At 42.7% G+C, this 21496-nt stretch overlaps 1 protein-coding gene across 7 annotated transcripts in view; it reads right to left on the reverse strand.

Annotated features, from left to right (window-relative positions):
- Positions 1-2953: 2953 nt before the first annotated feature.
- The window catches only part of LOC134339452 (GEM-interacting protein-like), a 117508-nt gene continuing 98965 nt past the window's right edge, over positions 2954-21496 (reverse strand). For all 7 annotated transcript variants that reach the window (XM_063035975.1, XM_063035974.1, XM_063035978.1 and 4 more), the window contains 4 exons: positions 20797-21017; positions 18700-18988; positions 15686-15806; positions 2954-11658 (listed from right to left, as the gene is read on the reverse strand). In XM_063035975.1, the coding sequence (XP_062892045.1) occupies positions 10826-11658; positions 15686-15806; positions 18700-18988; positions 20797-21017 (1464 nt within the window). In that variant the 3' untranslated portion in view covers positions 2954-10825. The remainder of the gene's footprint in view (positions 11659-15685; positions 15807-18699; positions 18989-20796; positions 21018-21496) is intronic.

Here is a 21496-nt window from a genome sequence, read left to right on the forward strand (position 1 = left end):
CAGTTCATTTTCCAAACCAAGAAGCAATTAAGGTTTCATAATAAGTACCAAGGTCAGGTCAGACGAGGTAGTCTAACATACAAAAATAGATTGTGTAACATTGTACAATTATCACAAAGTGAAATACAGGCAGACGTAAACAGGAACTAAAACCTAGCCGCTGACTGCAGCAACTTATTGAGACTCCATGGACAGCCCCTTCCAAGGACATGGTTTAGGGAAGGTATGATAAGAACTTTTCAAAGACTCTTGGATAGGAAGTACGTAAGGGCCAAATGTGGGCCAGTGGGAACGACTTGGATGGGCATCTCAGACAGAATGAGGAGCCTATTTCAACAAGGGCAGCAAAAACAAGAGAACATCACCACTTGGCACTTGTCCTCCAAGTCACGTAGCACCCTGGCTTGGAAATGTACGGCTGTCCCTTCACCATTGCTGGAAGATCTGGAATTCTCTCCCTAACACCATTGTGGGTTTAACCCACACCTCAGGAACCGCGGGGGCTCAAGAAGGCATCTCAGGGCAGGCAAGTAAATGCTGGCTCAGCCAGCAAAGCCCACATCCCTGAAGGGAATAAAGAAATACACGACAGGATCAGAATGAGAAATGGAAGAGTGAGATGCGATGGACAAGGACAGGAGACAGGAGATGGTGCTGCAGTAAAAGCAAGGAGGCTTGGCATGTTGTTGATGGCTGAGTTGTAAATGAGGAATTGGTTCGGGCAGAATCAGCGCGGTTGGGGATCAAAGGTTAAAAAACCTATTTATGTTTGAGTGATCACAGCTGCCCACCTGCGGAGAAGGAACAGAACTGTTCAGGAGGAACTGCAATCTTACAAAACCCCGTCAGACAACACTGGGAGCACTGTAGGGACGTTTGGTCACCATGTGATAGGAAGGAGATTGTACAGAGATGATTCAACAGGATGTTGCCTGGAACGAGGGGCTTTTGTTATGGGAAGAGACTGGATCAGCTGGGCTTGTTTTTCTTGGAGTAAAGGAGGCTGAGAGGTAACCTGACAGAACTGTACTGTAATAGGTTTAAAGATCTATAGAAGTTTATAATAGGCATAGATAGGGTAGAGAGTCAAACTCTTTACTGTGATTGGGATAGTACCTCCACGGGGGCCTGGGTTTAAGGTGTGAGGAAGGACCTGAAGAATAAGTTTTTCTTTGCTCAGAGGGTGATCAATATCTGGAACGCATCGCTAGAATAGATGATGGAATCAGCTATAATTACATTAAAGAGACACTTACATAGGCAAGGTATAGAAGATATGACGCTTATGCAGGCAAATGGGGTTACTGCAGACGGGCAACAAGGCTGGCATGGAAATGATGGACCAAATGGCCTGCTTCTGTCCTGCACAACCCTGTGACTTCAAGGTGGGACATGAGCTGTAATTGTTTTATTTATCCAGTTGTAGAATACAACAGAATGATTGATGAGGGCAATGGAATTCGTAAAGTGAATTAGTACTCCCTCCTCAGGCAAACATTATCAGGTGTCTACAGCTGGTGGCAGGACTGGGTAAGATTGGGAAGAAATAGATCAGATTATCGAGGTAAATCTGCATATGTGAGCTGTTGGCTGTACTGGATGAACAAAGAGATTAAATTCTTTAAAATGGTACGATTAATAATGTCTGCAGTAAGAAGAATTTAAGTTGGAGATCTGGGGAAGATAAGGAAAGCCAAAGAAAGGGAAGGAAGACTGATTCAGCAACAGTGCACGTCACACGGAGAAATGTTAAACGTATGCGAGACTTCTGAGAAAAGAGAAATAACAATTTTTTTTACAGGTTCAAAAATGAAAGAGGCAATTAATGAGTAATTTGAATCAATCTTTGCTGGAGAGAAATAGGGGAATCATTTGGATATTAAGCTGAGATAAAGGGAGATGTCTAATGAGGTGGATGCTGAGAAGGAGCAGGTTCAGTTACAAAGTTAAAGCTCACATTCAGTTGGGAGCGTGGATGTATGCTGGAAAACTGGAGAATGTAATATTCTTTGTAAGAAGGTTGTCAGATGTAATTTGGGTAAATTATTTTAATTTTACATTTCCCTCCTCTGCAGATCACAAATGCCTGCCATTATACAGCCCATACATATTGGCAGGATAGATTTGCCAGCTGCTACAAGACTGTAGGTAGCTTCTGCTGGGTGAGAACTCAGTTCAACGATATATCAATTCCTTGTTTGACTACACATTGCCCTTAGTCAGCCTGTGTTTTTATTTAAACGTATTGCTGGGCAGCAGACAAATTTCTGGCTTGCGAACTGTGTCTGTTATAACTTGCGGAAGACCTGTACCTGCGAAAGGGTAAACATAAGGGCCATAATATCAGGGCAACGTCGGCTGGATATTTAGAAAACACTAAACAGAAGTTTACACTTCTTTTCCCCAAAAGGACAATCATGCTAAAGTACCTCAGAATTCGTGGGAGTGGAAATACGGAGGATGAAGTTGCATAGGATTCATGAAAACATTAACAAGGGGCAGTATGGGAGGTTACAGAAGCAATGAATAAGTGTGAAAATAGAAGAAAAATAAATTGGATTAAAATTGGTTAGAAATGACAACACAGATTCAGTGTGAAGGGTATCAAGAGAATGGTTGGAACTGGATTGCACTGTTCTGCACATTTCAGTTCTGCAGACACCTGCTGACTGCACAAACAGATGATTTAGTTGAATTCCGGATAAACTGAAATCTTCATTTGGCATCAAAGTCTTGGTGCTTTCAATTCTTTAGCAAGTCAACAAAAACTGCAAAGAGATAATAGGATGAGGAATGGGTTTAAGAAATTGAATTCATTGGTGAAAAGTTTGACGTGATTAATATGGTTAAAAAAGTGAATAAACTTGAAAGTTAAAAAAAAGATAAGATTAGATTAGATTAGATTATGAGGACACGCAGTCCTCTTTTATTGTCATTTAGTAATGCATGCATTAAGAAATGATACAATATTCCTCTGGTGTGATATCACAAAAACACAGGACAGACCAAGACTGAAAAACTAACAAAAACCACATAATTATAACATATAGTTACAACAGTGCAACAATACCATAACTTGATGAAGAAGTCCATGAGCACAGTAAAAAAGTTCAAAGTCTCTCAAATGTCCCACATCTCATACAGTTGGGAGAAGGAAGAAAAACTCTCCCTGCCATGCCCGACCACAGTCCGACTCTGAGTCGTCCGAAAACTTCGAGCCTCCGATCAGCCCTCCGACGCCAAGTACCAAGCACCATCTCTATCCGAACGATTTGACCTCAGCCGCGGCCGCCAGCAGCAAGCAAAGCCGGGGATTTTGGGGCCTTCCCTCCGGAAGATTCTCGATCGCCCAGTGGCAGTGGCAGCGAACCGGCATTTCAGAAATTTCTCCAGATGTTCCTCTGTGCTTTCACGTCTGTCGCCATCAAATCAGAATTGTCCACGGACCCTATTTAACAGGAACGATATCATTTCACCGGAGAGCTGCGCGCGTGCGTCGTGTTGCCATCTTCTCCTCCCGCCTCTTTGGAGAACAAAGAGATTTGAACAAAAGGGTACACATTATTGTACGCGCAGACCTCAGATGGGCAAGGATTTAAAGAAGAAAACTGATGCATTCCTAAGTGTTAGTCATAAGTGAAGTGATGGGTCTCTGAAAATCCTTGTTTGGTTAATGTCGATCTCCAGATCACAGCACAGATAGATTTCAAGAGGACTTTGATTCATTGGGAATTAGCAATATTGTTTTATTTAAATAATAGTTTACATGTCTCGTTTTGAAATGAGCTTCTCTGCCTGTGGACCAAAGGGCCTGGGGTCTTCAACAAGAACACACTTTTTCAACAAGAGCTTAAAACACTTCAGTGAGATTCTCTCCTCTTCCACTGTTCCCTACATGTATTTGCAGAACCTTTACCCCAACTCAGACCGTATTCTACCTCCAATATTTTATTAACCAATATTTTTATTGAGTTGAATTTTAAACGGCATCTGGGCAAACACTTGAATTATAATGCATATAGCGGGCTACAGCCTAAGGACTGGTCAATGGGAAGTGTACCTAATGACCAGCATGCTGTCCCTGCTCTAGGCTTTTACATACATGGAGGTTTATGGGAATTGGTGAGATACTTTATCTGAATATTTTATACGATACATTCTTTGCTCGTGAATATCAATGGAAAGTTAATCTTGGCTGTTCATTGCACAACCGAAGACATGGCTAAGACATTTCACTGGGCTATTGTAAGTCAAATACCTCCATGTGGGTCTACAGTGACATATAAGCTGACCTGACAATCTTTGGTATGAGTTGGAGGCAATATATCTGTAATCAATTGTAATTTCATCTCCCAATCTGTTCAATGCTCTGTCGGAGAGCAAATGTCGCGTGTCATAATGTTATAATGGTGTGATCATGGTTTCCATGGATACAGTTTTGTGGTGACATTTCTCCATTTGGTCATATTGCCCCTTGTCTTATTTTGGACTGGGAAAACAGGGGATAAAGATCAATTATCTTGATACCACAACAGGGAACTTGCTGGAATATACTGCATGACAGTGTCAACAGGGCATGAGGAAAGTACAGGATCTGGCTAAGCAAACATGGGTTTATAAAAGGGAAACTATATTTAAAAATCCATTAGCATTTGAGGTTGTAACTGTCAGAATGGATAGGATATGCCATTTGATATGGTGTGCTTGGGCTTTCAGAGGGGCTTCAATAAGATGCCTCACAAGAGATTATTGAGCAAAATGTGGGCATTTATTTCGAGAGATATTAAAATAGAAACCTTGGAGAGTTTTGATACAACTTTCCAGAACACTGGTAAGATTGCACCTGGAGTACCTTATACAGTTTTGGTCTCCTTGTTTAAGGAAGGGTGTGGTTGAATTGGAAGGAGTGCCAAGGAGAATCACTGGGTTGGTTTTTGAGATGAAGGGACTTGTGTATGAAGGAAAGTTGGACAGGGTGGGTCTCGATTTGTTGGAGCAGAGAAGAATGAGAGGTAAGCTTGTTGAGATCGTATTGAGTCAACCGTAAGTAAGGTATGAGAAGACTTGGTGATAGCTAAAGTCATGACTAATGATGCAAGCCAGTGAGCCTTATATCAGTGGTGGGATAGTTTTTGGAAGGTGTCTCTAAGGTTCAGGAGTTACTTGCATTTCAAAATGCCAGAATGTATTAGGGATAAACAGAATGGCTGTAGGTATGGGAAATCTTATCTCCAGAATTTGTTTTAGCTTTTTCCTTTGCCCCCAGAGCTGACCAGAGGACTGATGAGCTCGGGGCAATAGACATTGTCTCAGATGGATTTTAGAAGGGCTTTTGACATAGTCCAGCATGGTAGACTTTTCTGGTCCAAAAGGTTAGACCATGGGATCCAGGATGAGCTAGTCAATTGGATACAAATTGGAGGTGGTAAGACAAGGCTTGTTTTTCAGACTGGAGGACTGGGACCAGTGCTGCAGCGGAGGGATCAGTGCTTGGTCCTCCATTATTTATCATAGTATTTATCATATGTATTCATGATGTGGATATGAATACAGTATATATGACATGATTTGAGCATTTGCAGAGGACACCAAAGTTGATGGTACAGTGAACAGGAGGCAGATGGAATTTAATTCAGATATGAATAAGATATGAAGTCTATATGAATGGAGAGTGATGTTGAACAAAGACACCTTTGGGTAGAAAGTTCCTGCAAGTAACAACACAGGTAGTTTCACAGGCTTGCTGTCATTGGCTGAGGCATGGAGTGGAAGTGTTGGGATGTCATGTTCAAGTTGAAGAAGGCATTGGTTTCCAGTTTAAGATGGTGCAACTGAAGGTGACCGACAGTTTACTGGTAGCTTGCGAGGCAAGAAACTCAACTAAAAAAATATTAACAACGCCTTTTCTTAAGTAAATTGTAGTAAACTATCAGCACAAACAATGAAGAGGTGAGCGAAGGCAGTCAGTTCAAAGGATGAACAAAATCAACGCAGGTGGAGTTGGAGTGAGCGATTCAAAGAGAAGTCGTCGATGCAGAGGAGTTGCAATCCCATCCAACTAACCCAGCACGAGGTTGAATTGCTCTAAGTGCTGAGCAAATTTGGAGAGGTTGAGAATGGCTTTGGGTTGGGTGCTGTGGTCTAGGCCTGGGTCCTAATGTGAGGCACGACCCGCTGTTTGGACAATTTAAACGCCGGTCCGGGTAGACTGAAAATGCAGGGTGTCAGGACTGGAGGCAAGAGTCAGGCTGGTTTTGCTCGCTCTCCTACAATGTTCACTCCTCCTTCCACGACGCTGAGGTGAGGCTGCCCCAGCTGCTGTGCTTTGTGGCAATTCCCCCGCACCAGTATGAATGAGCTGACACCAAGGCTTGAACCCACTGCAGGGATTCAGATCTAAGGACTCCATTTGGTTTGGAAAGCTGTGCTCCCTTCTATTGTTTGCAGGATCTGTGTTTTTTTTCTCTTTCTCTGCGCATAGGATGTTGGTCTTTATTATTTTGTTTAATTGAGTTCTTTCAGGTTTCCTGCTTTGTAAGCAAACAAAATCTCATGGTTGCATAGTTTATACATTCTTTGATAACAAATATACTTTGTAAATTGGTTTTGGATGCACTTTGGGTATTGTGTGAATTTCTAGTCTCCTCATTCCGGGAAGGATGTAGTTAAGCTAGAAAAAATGCAGAAAAGATTCACAAGGATGTTGGCTGGATTAGAGGGCTTAAATTCTTAGGAGAGATTAGATAGGCTGAACCTTAGACTGAAGGGCAGAGAGGTGACAAAAGAGGTATATATAAAATTATGAGAGGCATAGATAGGGTAAAAAGCCACACACTGTCCTCATTGTAGGGATGTATAAAACTCCAGGACATAGACTTAAGATGAGAGGAAGAAATTTTAAATAATGGAAATTTTTTGATTAGTTTGTATTTGGAATGAGCTGCCAGACAGGGACAGTAACAACACTTATGAGCATTCTGGACAGAATCTTGAATGAGACCAAATCCACTCAGTTCACTGCTCAAGGAGTGACCTAGGTGGTGCTGACACAGTCGAGTCATGAACTTAGCCAGGTAAGTCACCATCCCCAAGACATGTCTCACCTCCTCTTTGTTTTGGAGCCTCTCCATGTTTTCAATGGCTGACGTCTTTCTTGGGTCTGGCTTCACTCCCTCTTCAGAATGACATCTCCAATGAAAATCGGTCTCCCCCTAACACCAAACTCACATTTCTCTTTATTTAATTTCAAATTGACATTCTGTGTCATGTCAATCACCTTTCTCAGTTGTGCATCATGTTCTTAGACGATAAAGTCATCTATCATGATCTCAACACCAGGTATGCCTACAAAGATTATGTGGATGGTTTTAGAGTAGACTTCTGGTGTGTACAGGATCCCACACAGTGGTTGAAGAACGTGCTATCTTCTCTATGGTATGTCAAAAGTGCATGGTCTCGAACTTGCCTCATCAAGCTTCATCTGCCAAAATCTAGTCAAATTTGCTAAACCATTTGGCTCCTGCAAACCAGCACATAATCTCTTCCTGTGTTGGCAACTTAAAATGCTCTCTCGTGATGACTTTATTGAAACCTCTTGGGTCTAGACATATCCGCAATGCTCCACTTTTCTTTTGCACAATGACCCGTGAGCTCACCCAGTCTGCTGGTTCCTCAACTTCCTGCATGACATCTACCCGTTCCGTCCGTGCTAGTTCTTGTTTAAGTTTGCCTCTAAGTGCAAGTGGAACTTTCCTGCGTGCATGGACAGCAGTAGCACCTGTCTCATCTACATGGATCTTGTGTATACCAGGTAAGCATCCGAGCCCCTCAAAGACATCTAGGTACTCTTTCATGAGTAAAGTGTGGTCATATTTGGACTGCGAAGCCACTGCAATAACTCTTTTCACCACACATGCACTCAGACCTAATACTGGCTGTACTTGGGTTTTCTACCATCGACAGCTGTGCCTTTAGGTGCTGCTTGTGCTTGAAGGTCACTATACAACTCCCTTTAACTGGAATGATCTCTCCTGTATAGCCTGTCAATTTTAACTTCACCAGATAAATGTTGCTCTTTATTCTGAGAGTATTGTAGTCATCCACAGATAACAGATTCACCTGGTCTCCGGTGTCACGCTTGAATAGAATCACTGTCTCATTCACAGTCACTGGAATGACCCATTCTGTTATTACCAGCACCAGCAGTCTGTAGAGAATCCACAAAGACTTCCTCAGCAATCCATGTGCACCTTTCCCTCGATAGCCCCACTTTTGCAGCACTTTGCAAAATGATTTTTCTTTCCACATTATTGCAGGAATCTCTTAAGTAGGACACGTCTTTGGGATGTGCCTACCTCCACATTTGCTGTTTGAGCCTTCCTCTTTGCTTTGGGAAACACCGTGTGCTCTGCCCCTCCGTCTTCACAGAATGCACTGTTGCGTTGGCCCTGTGCAGCTCCTTAGCTTGTGCTTGTGTGGTCTCTGCTGGCCTACGCACATCCACAGCCTCTTCCAGTGTCAAATCTTTTTTGTGAAACAATCTTTCTCTGAGAACATTATCTGGGATTCCACAAACTATATTGTCTCTAACTAGTAAGTTTCTCAAATCTCCAAACTCACAGGACTTAATCAGCGTTTGAAGCTCAGCTAAGTATTGGTCAAAGCTAACACCTTGTTTTTGATTACAGGGAAAAAAAAAATCTCTCAAATGTGATGTTTTTACTTGGGACAAAATACTCATATCTTGTCATCAGAGTGTCCAATGTAAAGGCTATCACATCAATTTGAAAGCTGTTATTGATGTCCAAAGTATCTTTGCCAATTACATGTAGAAAATTTAAATCTCATACTAACTTCTGACACCATGTTATATTTGTTCTTAATAAAGACAAACCTGGTGTGAGTAAACACTAGCATATTTTATTCTCAACACTGTTCAACCAGCACACGTGCCAGCTCACGATTGTCCCTTCTGGTTCCGCGATGAACTGCCCACATTGCCCACTGGGAAATGAAGTTCTCTACGTACACACATGATAACACAAGTCGAAGAGTCTTTTTCTCTCCGGTACAAATCTATGAAACATACAAGGGGTGACAGGGTGAATGCTGAGATGTTTCTCCAAATGTCCAGTGTCAGAAGAAGGGATAACTCAGTCTCGTCTCGCAGAAGTTCATGAATCTTTCGAAGACTGTACCGAAGACAACAGAGATATTGTCTTGGTGACACCCAGTAACTCAGAGTTTTAGATATTAAGGGAATCGTGAGACAAGGAGGTTATTACAGAAGGCTGGTGGTGAGTTAAAGACCAGGTATGATCTCATTAAATAGTGGCGGGGGGGATGGGGGGGTTAATTGTCCTACTCCTGCTTCTATATCCTGTTATGTTCCCATTCCTTTTAGACTTATTCAGAAGTTCAGTGGCAGTTTGAAGCCTAGTTATTGAGCCAGATTCAAGATATTTCTAAAAGTGGTTTCCGTGTTTCTGGAGGAAAGCTTGAGCAATCTCTGGATCTTTAAATCCAGTTCCAATTCAGAAGTTACCAGCTCTTTCAAACGTTATGTTTCTATTGGACAGGGCAGAGCACCATAGAGAAGCAATTTTTTTTTAAAATAGCAACCTAGATCTTCTCTTTCACAGAGACCCTCAAAACTCCCAAACCAAGGATCACCCATAATTTCTTTAGATCACAAGAAGTGGATTTTATGACATAGTCATTTGAACGCTCAGTTAGTAACTCTCTCACTGAAAGAGGAATTTGTGAGTTTAATTCCCACTCAAGGGATTTGAGCACAAAATTCTACATTGCTACTTGACCAAGTGCTGCAATGCTGGAGGTGCTATCTGGTAAATCAGTTTTTTTATCCTCTAATCACCTCATTGCAAGGAGGATTCTGCTCACTGTCCTGACCTGTATTTACCCTTCGACCACATTTGCAACACACACAGAATGCTGGAGGAACTCAGCAGGCCAGCAGCACCTATGGAAAAGAAACCAGTGGATGTTACGGGCCGAAACCCTTCATCGGGACTGGAAAAAGAGACGAGTCAGAGTAAGGAAGTGGGAAGAGGGGAGGAAGAACCACAAGGTGATAGGTGAAACTGGGAGTGGTGGGGGGAAATGGGGAGAAGTGAAGAGCTGGGAAGTTGATTGATGAAAGAGATACAGGACTAGAGAAGGGGGAATCTGACATGAGAGGACAGAAGGCCGTGGATGAAGGAAAAGGGAGAGGAGCACCAGAGGGAGGTGATAGGCAGATAAGGTGATGGAGAGGGGGAGGGGCATTATTGGAAGTTCAAGAAATCGATGTTCATGCCATCAGGTTGGAGGCTACCCAGACAGAATATAAGGTGTTGCTCCTCCAACCTGAGTATGCAGAGAAATAAATTGGCACCTTCATGCCCTTTGGCTCACCTGCTCTGACTATCATACTATGTTAGGATTCTGGAGATCTGTTCTCAGCCAGCTACTTTAACCATGATTCTCCAAAATACACAGTGAGTGGAGATCCCACCAGTGTTACACTGAATTAACTGGATATCAACCCATAGTTATTTAGCAGTCTTTATCACAGCGAGGAATGTCTATTATATATAAAAATGTCGTAAGGAACCACAATTATAATAAAATATATGTGTCTCTCTGTATAGGAGAACATTTGCAAAATATATACTTGTCCCACTTCACAATGCTTGGGTCGTCCATCTTGTGGCCTATTTCCGTCTGCTCCTACTCTCTTGCTTAACTGTTCATTTTGATGGGGTCAGAGGTTAGACCACACTGCGGGTCAGCTGACATCAGTGCGCCGTCACTGCCCCGCCAATCACACGAAATAAGCCTTCCTGTCCTCGAGGTGCTGCCTGTGACGCAGCACGTGTAGCATCCTCGCCACGTCCTGCCGGTCCCTGCCCTGTGTTAGCGCCTGCTCGCTCGAGGTGTTGTTTGACTGGTTCGTGTTCAGTTCGGCGCCCGCGTGCTCCATCTCGGGGCGCCCCGGCGGGTCCGGGTGCTGACCCTGCTCCGTGTTGAGGTGCCGCAGCTGGTCGGTTTCTTCGGCCTTTTCGGCCGCGTGCTGCGGCCACTCTGTTCCGAGGCTCCCCTGTTGGGCGCTGCCACTATTGTCATTTGCGGTGGCCGCATGCTGCGCGTGCTCTGTTTCAAGGTCCCCCAGTTGTGCCGTTGACACCGAGCCCTGGCCTCCATCAGGCGTTGACGGGAATCCAGCCACCTCGGTGTTCTCCACCCGCCGCCTTTCCTGCAGTTTGGAGACCAAGCGAGCCGTCCCCACTGTCATCTCAAATCGCTTGTGCTTGCCACCGGTACGTCGCAGCGTGCCGTTGTCTGGTGACGAGCTGCGGCTGGAGCTGCTGGTCTTGGCCCGTGCCCGCCTCTCGGGGTCTGCGGCCGCCGCCCCGCCATCGGCTGCCACCGAGTCGAGTGACTCTGCCGTTGCCGGCATGTTGGCCGTGATGATGGGAAGGGCCGACGGCCTTGGGATGACGGGCCTGGTCTTGGCCTGACCGTACCGCTGGTATTTGCCGGGCTGCCGGTTGAAGGTGCTTCGCGGGGAGCAGTCAGCGCCGCCGTCGCATTCCGCATCCTGGCCGTCCAGAGAGTGTGTATCGTCTGAGCCAGCTCGCAGTCTGTCCAGCGGGCCTGCAGCAGAAGGAAGATATGGAAAAAGAATCAATGCACCGTGTGTGGGAGAGAGCCCCAGACTTGGGGAATGAGAGCAAAGTCATTGAATGGTACTGGGAATTACTCTGGGACTGCCATAGACCCAAGGGGCCGATTGGCCTCCTCCTATCTTGCTATCATTCAGACAGACCTGAACATCATTAATGTGAGCAGTTTCTGTAGTTTTCTTTATCAATTGCCCTTTTCTATGCTGGTGGAATCATAAATTAATGGCAGGAAAGCGGCAAACAATAAAGAATGCACATCCTGAAAATCTATAATAAAATCATTAAACTGCAACAGGCCAGGCAGCATCTACGGAGGGAGAACCAGATGACGGGCAGACCATGTTTGATGCATTGGACTAAAATGGGCTGTAAGTTAATCCTACTTAGGGTGACAGGTAATCAAGTGGTCCTCTAGGCAATGAAAGATTTTTTACTTTTACTAGATGAGCAGGCAGTTAGATCTTTGCTGAGGAAACATTTTTTTTCCTGGCCTCCCCCCTCCATTCCTGTTAAGTGTCCTCAATTATTGAGAAGCAAAAAACTTAAGTTATTGGAAACTTGAGAAAGCTAACTTGGAGGTATTGCAGTCAGGAATACTTGGGGAGAGGCATGGTTAATATTTCAGGTCAATGGCCTTTTGTCAGAATTGCAAAAAATCAGAAAACAAGGATGTTAAGGTTGTGATTGATGAGATGTCAACTATGATTACACATTGCTATATCAAAAACTGATGATCACTACTAATTTGCCTGCAGTGTATATAGAGCATGTTGAATGACAGCAATAAGAAGTTTTCAGTTTCCACCTTTAATTCTTCATGCAATTCTGATCTGTGACTGTCTTCTCCAATTTAAGCTCATGGAGCAATAACCCCATGTTCCATCTCGGCATGTTTCAGCCTTCAAGAGTCTGTTACTTATTCTGATCTGGGATGAAGGCATTCAGAATATTGGGTCCATGCCAGTTCTGAGTATTTCCTTTAGTTCCCTTTACCCTTGCAAGTTTTCATATCCTTTACAACGTGTCCACACTAAAGAAAAAGTTATTTAGTATAATTGACACTTAAACTACCGGCACATTTATGAGAAGAGTGAGCAGACTGGAGCACCTCACGGAAGCTCGTGCTGTTATCTCACAGCAAGAATTTGCAAACTGCTCATAGACCACACCCAAGGTCAGGACTGCACCAGAGGTTTCTCTCTCCACAGGAGCTTGAATAGTTTCAGCATTTGTTTTAGATTTCTAGTGATCACCCTGAACTACATTTTAGTTTGAATTTTCTCCCGACCGCCTTCATCTACTCTTTCTATTTGCCCTGCTGCTGTGATGACCGTCTTTGCCGAGATGGTGTCAGCAGTGTCTGAGACTCACATACACATTACATTGTTCTATCCATTCCTCCTGCAAACTGAAACAGATGCTTTTGCACTTGCCAGTTGTGAAAAGTATCAACTTGAAATGTTAATTCAGTTTCTTTTCCTGCAGATGTTGCTTGATCTGCTGAGTACCTCCCAGTTTTCTGATTTTTTTTCCCTGTCTGCCAAGGGAAGTCAATCCTTTCTATTCACACCGCTGAGCTCTCTCCACTTTGTTACCTCAATCTTTTCAGTTCTAAAGAAAACCACTTCAGCCTGGTCAGTTTGTCCCCACTACTGCAATTGTCCAGTCCATACTTTGTCTTTCAGACTTCTCTGCACTCTTCTGTTATGTCAAGCCTGTCGTATATGATTTAACCTGCCGAAGGGTCTTGGCCCAAAACTTTAACTGCTTTTTCCCCATCCAGCGGTGCTGCCTAACCTCCTGAGCTCCTCCAGCACATTGTGTGTATTGCTCTGGATTTCCAGCATCTGCAGTACTTCTTGTGTCTATGGTTTACTCATAGACACAAGTCGTGAGCTTTAAGTTCCTTGGGGTCAATATCACAAATTACCTGACTTGGTCCAACCAAGCAGGGTCCACTGCCAAGAAGGCCCACCAGCGCCTTTACTTCCTGAGAAAACTAAAGAAATTTGGCCTGTTCCCTAAAACCCTCACTAATTTTTATAGATGCACGTAGAAAGCATTCTTCTTGGGAGCATCATAACCTGGTATGGAAGTTGTCCTGTCCAAGACTGGAAGAAGCTGCAGAAGATCATGAACATGGCACAGCACACCACACAAATCAATCTTCCACCCGAAACGTCGACTGTACCTCTTCCTAGAGATGCTGCCAGGCCTGCTGCGTTCACTAGCAATTTTTATGTGTGTTGCTTCCGTCCGTGGATTCACTTTACACCGCACGCTGTCGGAGCAGTGCTGCCAGGATAATCAAGGACACGACCCACCCAGCCAACACAATTTTCATCCCTCTTCCCTCCGGGAGAAGGCTCAGGAGCTTGAAGACTTGTACGGCCAGATTTGGGAACAGCTTCTTTCCAACTGTGATGAGACTGCTGAACGGATCCTGACCCGGATCTGGGCCGTACCCTCCAAACATCCCGACCTGCATCTCGGTTTTTTTCGCACTACCTTACTTTCCATTTCTTTATTTTCTATTTATGATTTATAATTTAAATTTTTAATATTTACTATCGATTTGTAATCCAGGGAGCGGGAAGCGCAGAATCAAATATCGCTGTGATGATTGTACGTTCTAGTATCAATTGTTTGGCGACAATAAAGTATAAAGTCAAGTACTCTGACCAAACTGGTGAAGCATATAGTTCCAACATGATCTTCCTACTTTATTGGTAAGTCATTAATTATGCTATATTTTATTTATTTTAATTTTTATCCATTTATTTTATTATGTAGCCATTTATTTATTTAGCAATACAGCATGGAATAAACCCTTCAAGCTGCGTCTTCCCAGCAAACCCCGCCAGCCTTGATTTAACCCTAACCTAATCACAGTAAAGTTTACAATGATCAATTAACCTACCTAGTACATCTTCGGACTGTGGGAGGTAGCCAGAGTGCCCAGGAAAAGCTCACGCATTCCACGGGGAGGACGTACAGACTACTTTCAGATGACTATAAACTGATCTCTGAACTCTGACGCGCCAAGCCGTTGTGGCGGCCATGTCTTCCTATGTACCTCAAGTCATGGATTTGCATTCCTCCTGTTCCTGTACACTGCTCAGCTCAGTATCTTAAAAGTTACTGTGTATTTCTTGTTTTTTCTTTGAGTATTGAATTCCAGAGAGGCAATTTTCAAAAGGGAGATTATTTAGGGATGGGATGGTGGTGAGCGGCCAAAGTGAGAAGGTGTGAGGGACAGAGTAGAATGGATTTGAGGTCAAGTGGGAAAGATGCAGTCGGGGGAAGAGTGGGCTAGTGGAAAGGAGGATCCTGGGGATAACTACACACAGGAAGCTGGACTGCATTCATTCACTTTGTCCTGCACTGTTCTGGTTCCTGCTGAAGTCCTTCTTCACCTGTAGATCAACCGCTTTATTCCAAAAGTGATAAAGTCTCAATCATCTTCCTCCCCCCGCCATTGCTCTTCCCTAGTCCATTTTTAAATATTGATCATCATTATTATTCTGTTAACGTTTTCAATGTCATAATAGATATTATGGTTATAGTTTTAATGTCAGTATTCAATTCTGAATGTGTCTTTTTAGATATTTAGCATGATCCTATGCTCATAACAAAGTTACATAAACTTGACTGTGGTGCTATGAAGCAAATTTCATTTGCCGTTCTGGTATCTCAGAACAGTACAACAACATTTATTTGTACGCGGTGGGGAGAAAGAGCAGCCAATCATTATTTTTAGGTACCCTTCGAGCTTCCCGTTCGAGACATTTTTCCAACATGCCCTCACTCTATTGGAGAGCAACTTGCCATCACCAGAACTGTTTCATCCTTTGTTGCTTAAATGTGACACCTCCCGCCCTTGACTATTTCTAAGCAGAGCCATCTCCATTCCAGCTTCAAATCCACTGCGACACCCTGAGAAGAGGTGGAAAAACAGCGCGTGATGTTGCTAATTTTAAGCGGGCCATGTTACTCACCTGCCATCTCACAGCTATCCGAGCTGACTCTTCGCTGGTCTTGTGTGTCATCGAGTGCTTCGTTTGATGAAGATCTGTCTGACACATATCCTTCACTTGAATGTCGCTTCAGAACCAGGCTCTGCGGTAAAAGAAACAAGTAAACATGGGAAATGGTACAATTGTTTGGTAAGACTCCCTTAACACTCATTCTGCACTCTCCCCGCCCCTAGTTAGGGAGTGTTATAGTCCAGGTTCTAATTTCAACCCCCAACATGTGCCAATAATTATGATTTCAGTAAGTGGTAGGAAAATCCAACCAAGACTAGGATAGTAACTCCCGCTGGAAATACAGATCCTGGCCATGAGAAGGAATGCTGGAAGAATATTGCAACCTTTTTTTTTGTAGACACGAGGTAGTTTTTTAGTATCTTGAGGTATCTCTGATCATAAGATCTTCCTCCATGCTGTGCAGAGGTTCTACCTCTATTGCTTCCTTAAGCTCTTGCACACTGGCCAGACTTTACAAACAAAAAAACAATTGCTTGGGGATAGATTATACCTATTTGACTGGCTGACTTGTTAAGAAAGTTTTAATTTTATTTAGCTTAAGTATTTATTTTAAAGAGAAAGCGCCATCTGGATTTAAAAAAAGAACATAATGGAAAATATGAAATAGAAGCAGGAGTAAGTCATTTGGCCTTTGCGTCTACTCTGCCATTAAGTTTTTAAAAAAAAAACAACCTTGGTCTTAACACTAAACCTATGACCCTAAATCCTGTCGTTATTGAATGATCCATCAATTTGTGGGCTTTGGGTCTGTTCCGGCTGCTTCGGACTCCGTGCCTCAGTACTCACTTTTGTTCTAAATGTTATTTGCCTACTTTTATTGTTTGCACAATTTGTTTTCTTTCTCCCCCTCTCTGCACATTGGGTGCTTGCCAGTTTTTTAAAATTTTGTTTTGTTTTGTGGCTGCTTGAAAGGACACGAATCTCAAGGTTGTATAAGTTATACATACTTTGATGATAAACGTACTTTGAACTTTGAATTTGTTTTGAATATACTTGGTGTTTGACCTCAAGCTTCTTGCTACCTGCTTACTAATTTCCCATTTCTCCCTCTTCTCTTATATGGAAGGACTGCACCTGTTTTCTTTCAGTTTGGAGATTTTGAAGGTAGGGAGTATATTCACCACCAGCAGCACTTTGGATCCTGAGGGTCTATTTGCTTACAGTGCCATTAACTTGTCCAGTAGTACTTTTTTTTTCTCTAAAAAAGCAACGCTAACTAACTTCAATGACCTTATTTTTCAAGACTTGATGTTACCCTGATTTGTTTTTCCTTATTTTCTGTGAAGGCAGGTAAAATATGCTAACTATCTTCCTCAGTGTGATTTCTTCTGACCCAAATCTGTGGAAGATTGCACTTAAATTTGCTTGTTTAGAGTTTTAAAAACCTACAATATTTTGTTTTCTTGCTCATCTACTTATTTTCTTCTGCTCCTGTATTGATGCTCTGCTGAATTCTGATATTTTCTCAGTTTTAAAGTTCTTCTCAGCAAGCCTCTGGCTTTTTCTTTTGATTTAATGCTATCTAAAACTGCTCATGGTTGGACCACTTCTGAGTTTTTGTGCCTCCAGGACATTAATTTTAGTTGTAAAACTAAGTATTTACTCATTAAACGTTGGCCATGGTTTAATGTCATACACTTTAAAGTAATTTCCAAATCTACCATACCAACTTGTACCTTTCATTACTTTTAGAATTATGACCATGGAGCTTACACATCATATTGTGATCTGTCTTCCCTAAAATACTCCTTAACTACAAGATTTATACTTCCTTAACTATTGAATTGACTTTACTTCTTACATCCTTCACATACACGAGGAGTAAAAATCTTTACATCTCCGTCAAAATGTGCAATCATAGTAATTTATAACAATTTATAATACATAGAACAGTCAATGTAACATAGAGTACACTCAAATCAGCGTGAGTTAATCAGTCTGATGGCCTGGTGGAAGAAGCCGCCCGGAGCCTGTTGGTCCTGGCTTTTATGCTGCGGTACCACTTCCTGGATGGTAGCAGTTGAAACAGTTTGTGGTTGGGGTGACTCAGGTCTCCAATGATCCTTCGGGCCCTTTTTACAGACCTGTCTTTGAAAATGTCCTGAGTTGTGGGAAGTTCACATCTACAGATGCGCTGGGCTGTCCGCACCACTCTCCGCAGAATCCTGCGATTAAGGGAGGTACAGTTCCCATACCAGGCAGTGATGCAGCCAGACAGGATGCTCTCAATTGTGCCTCTGTAGAAAGTTCTTAGGATTTGGGGGCCCATACTAAACTTCCTCAACCGTCTGAGGTGATAGAGGTGTTGTTGTGCCTTAACTCTTTATAAGATTAAGGTTAATATTTTTATACAAGATTAAACTACAAAATTAATATTTTTTCTCAGTGTACAATACTAGATTAAATACTATTGCTGTCAATTTAATTTACTCAGTCTATAAGTGCATTAAAGTTTTCCATTGATTATTCTCTGACTCTTGTTATATACCCTTATATATCATTTTCTGAAAACTTTACCTCAGCAGTTACTCTCCCATATATGATCACTCTTATTTACCCAGATAGCACATCCTCGAATACTGTACTAAGATCAGCAGGCCTTGCATGCTTTGATTTTTATTTGTGAATATCAATAACCAGACCAGAACCTTTGTCTCGCCATGAAACATGGGGTATTGTGTGTATCTAAAGTGCTACTAACTGAGATCTTTGCCACTTCATCCATTTTACAGTTTTAAAGATTCAAGATTGTTCACTGTCATTCTTCAGTACTCAAGTATAAAGGAGAACGAAATGATTGCCACTCCGGATCTAGTGCAGCATAAATAAACACAATAAGCATAAACAATACAATTAACATAAGTAAACAGATTAGCTTATATGCATGTTCAAGCAGTCTGTACATATAAGCCAATCTTATTTATATTTATTGCACTTATTGGAATAATTATGCACATCTGTACCTCTATGGATTGGCTCCTGACTTTTGCTGAATTCAGGTCCTCACCCACTCTGTTTGCGGTAGGTTCCATTGGAGAGTTACTCGTTGCTGGAGTCCAAGAACTGAGATCTTGCTTGGGCTCAAATATTTGATAGTAGTACATGATTAGAAAATCTACAACTTGAGCCTGGTAACCAGAGTTCACCAGGGAAACCGCATCTTCTGGAGCCTGAGATCGAATTAGTGTGGGGCCAAAGATTATTCCTAAATTATTCGAAGACATTTTGTTTTCTTCACATCGTTCTGCCACTCTGTAAAAGAAAAGAGATTAACCTTGCAGCTACAAAGACTTACAAGCCCTTACCTCCACATAAGTGTATCTCACTGACCCAAACAATAGCAACATTTAACTCCCTAGCTCCATGCTCATCGACTGCTTCTACAAATTCCACTAATCTCCTTGAACTATTTCAGAAACTGCAGAGGGCTTTCGCTGGATGGGCTTTAGCTGGGAATCCAAACAGACCAATGACTTAGATTAGATTATGAGGACACTCAGTCCTTGTTTATTGTCATTTAGAAATGCATGTATTAAGGAATGATACAATGTTCCTCCAGAGTGATATTCACACAAAAACAGGACAAACCTGTTTACTTATTTAGAGATACAACACAGTAACAGGCCCTTCTGGCCCAGTAAGCCTGTGCTACATAGTCACATCCTGTGACCTACTAACCTGGTGCTGTAATGGCGTCGTACCACCCCAATAACAGGTCGGTGATGCAATTAGGGTCGGTGTCCAATTTCTAAGAGGGTCGTAGAGCAACACGAGATTGACTTCTCGAAACAGATTCTCAAGTAACATCAAACACCTGTTGCTCATTTCCACACAGGTTACAGTATCACAAAGAAACTTCTCTACCGGTGAATAGGATTTCAGCTAATAAGCTTCCATGGGTTACCTCTAGTTCAAAGTTGTGAGCCAGAAGGGAATCCTTTACCTCACTGACATTAGCATTCACACAGTTCTGACGTGGAACTGGTGAATGGGGAAACACCCTGCCAAGCATAGGCTTGCATTATATCTTTCTCTCTGAAGAGATGGGCATGCTTTGTCTTGATACAAACTTCACACTCTCACTTCTCATTGTCTTTCACTAGCCCAATGAAGTGGACGTATAGTCAAGGTAGTACTTAAGGAACAGAGCTTGGCAACCATATGTTAATATCTCCTTGTCCCGATCCACAGACACAAGTTAACATTAATTTTGATTGCTAATTAAATCGTTCAATTCAATTCAAATTTATTTGTCATTCAACCATGTATAAAAACTTATGAATACAGCCAAACGAAACAGTGTTACTCCAGGGTCAAGGTACAAAACACAGTAACAACAGTCACACACAGCACAAAGCACACACAGCATGTATAAAATAGAAAGATACAGCCACTAAACAAAAGAGTCCAAACTCAAGCCATCCAACACCACTGAAATTTACAGATAACCACAACAGAGCTTGTCTTCTGCCCGAGCGAACACTGGGGAGGGGGGCAGCACCATCCTGAACACTGTGCCGCACCGGTTTCGACACCTCTTTTCCGGCAGCTGTAGTCAGGCAACACTGTGGCTTAAGGCCGAGTCCTCGTACAGGCAAGATAGTGTGGTAAACAATATATATGTTGTAACTGGGTTACCTGTCTGGACACGCCCCTCTGCTGATTGCCCCTGTGGCTCCTCCCACAGATCCCTGAATAAAGGTGATTGCGCCATTGCTCCTCCCTCAACTTCAGCCCGCATGTTGTGCCATGGTGGACAAGTGATCATTAGAAACCATGGAAGCTGTTTGCCAACAGCTTTAGTTAACAGAACCAAACACATTTGCAAGTCCATATTTATCACCTCAAGACATCTGACCTGTTCTACATTCTGAGTTTGAATCCTTGCAGAGTTTACACAGGTTATAGTGGCAGCTTCTAGTCTCTCAAAGATATTAGTGACCCAACCCATTTTCCATGGTGGGACTGGAATTGTCGGTCTTTGATCTTCTCACATCAGAGCCACAGTTCTCCTTTTCATTCCACATATATATTGAAATATATGTCAGTGTTAGGCCTACCTGCAGAGATGCCCGATAAGGTGCTCCAGAGTGTTGTAGTTGGAAACTGGAAGATTCTGCAGCAAGACCTTGGCCTGCAGGATGAGATGCTGTACTTTATCAGTCGCTGTGGGTATCTCCTTTGTCTGACATTCCTTCAGCTCTTCATAGACCTGGTGTAACTCTTTGGCGAACTTCATAAAAACATCATAGAGGTTGAAGAGAACAATTGGCTCTGGGAGCTTTAAGTAATAAAATAGAAAGGCATATTTAAAATCCAGAAGGGCATTACTGAAAAATTTGCTTTGTGTTACCCACCCACCAGGACAGACACCAGCAGTATAGTCACATGACAACATTTAATGTGAAACGTAGTCAAATTACTACACTACTGATTTCTGTGCTCATGGGTGGGAAACAGAAAGCAGGACTATCAGCAGATTATCAAGTGCAGTATTCAGCAAACGATCATAATTTATCCTAATCCCAACTTCTGCTAGCAGTTTCTGGACAGCTGACAAACCCATCTAGGAGACGGAGAATCAAGATACACTGGAAATCAGTTGACTTTGTGTGTAACATCTCCGTGCTTTCCTTAGATGCATTTGGGGTCTTCTGGCTCCACTTGTCTCGGTACGAATAATTGTGTGTACGTGGATTCCCAATTTCAACCCATTTATTCCTAATTGTGGAATTTCAACAATTTTTCCCCTTTTGCTGT

This window comes from Mobula hypostoma, chromosome 29 (assembly GCF_963921235.1).
Source record: "Mobula hypostoma chromosome 29, sMobHyp1.1, whole genome shotgun sequence".
NCBI classification, from domain to species: domain Eukaryota; kingdom Metazoa; phylum Chordata; class Chondrichthyes; order Myliobatiformes; family Myliobatidae; genus Mobula; species Mobula hypostoma.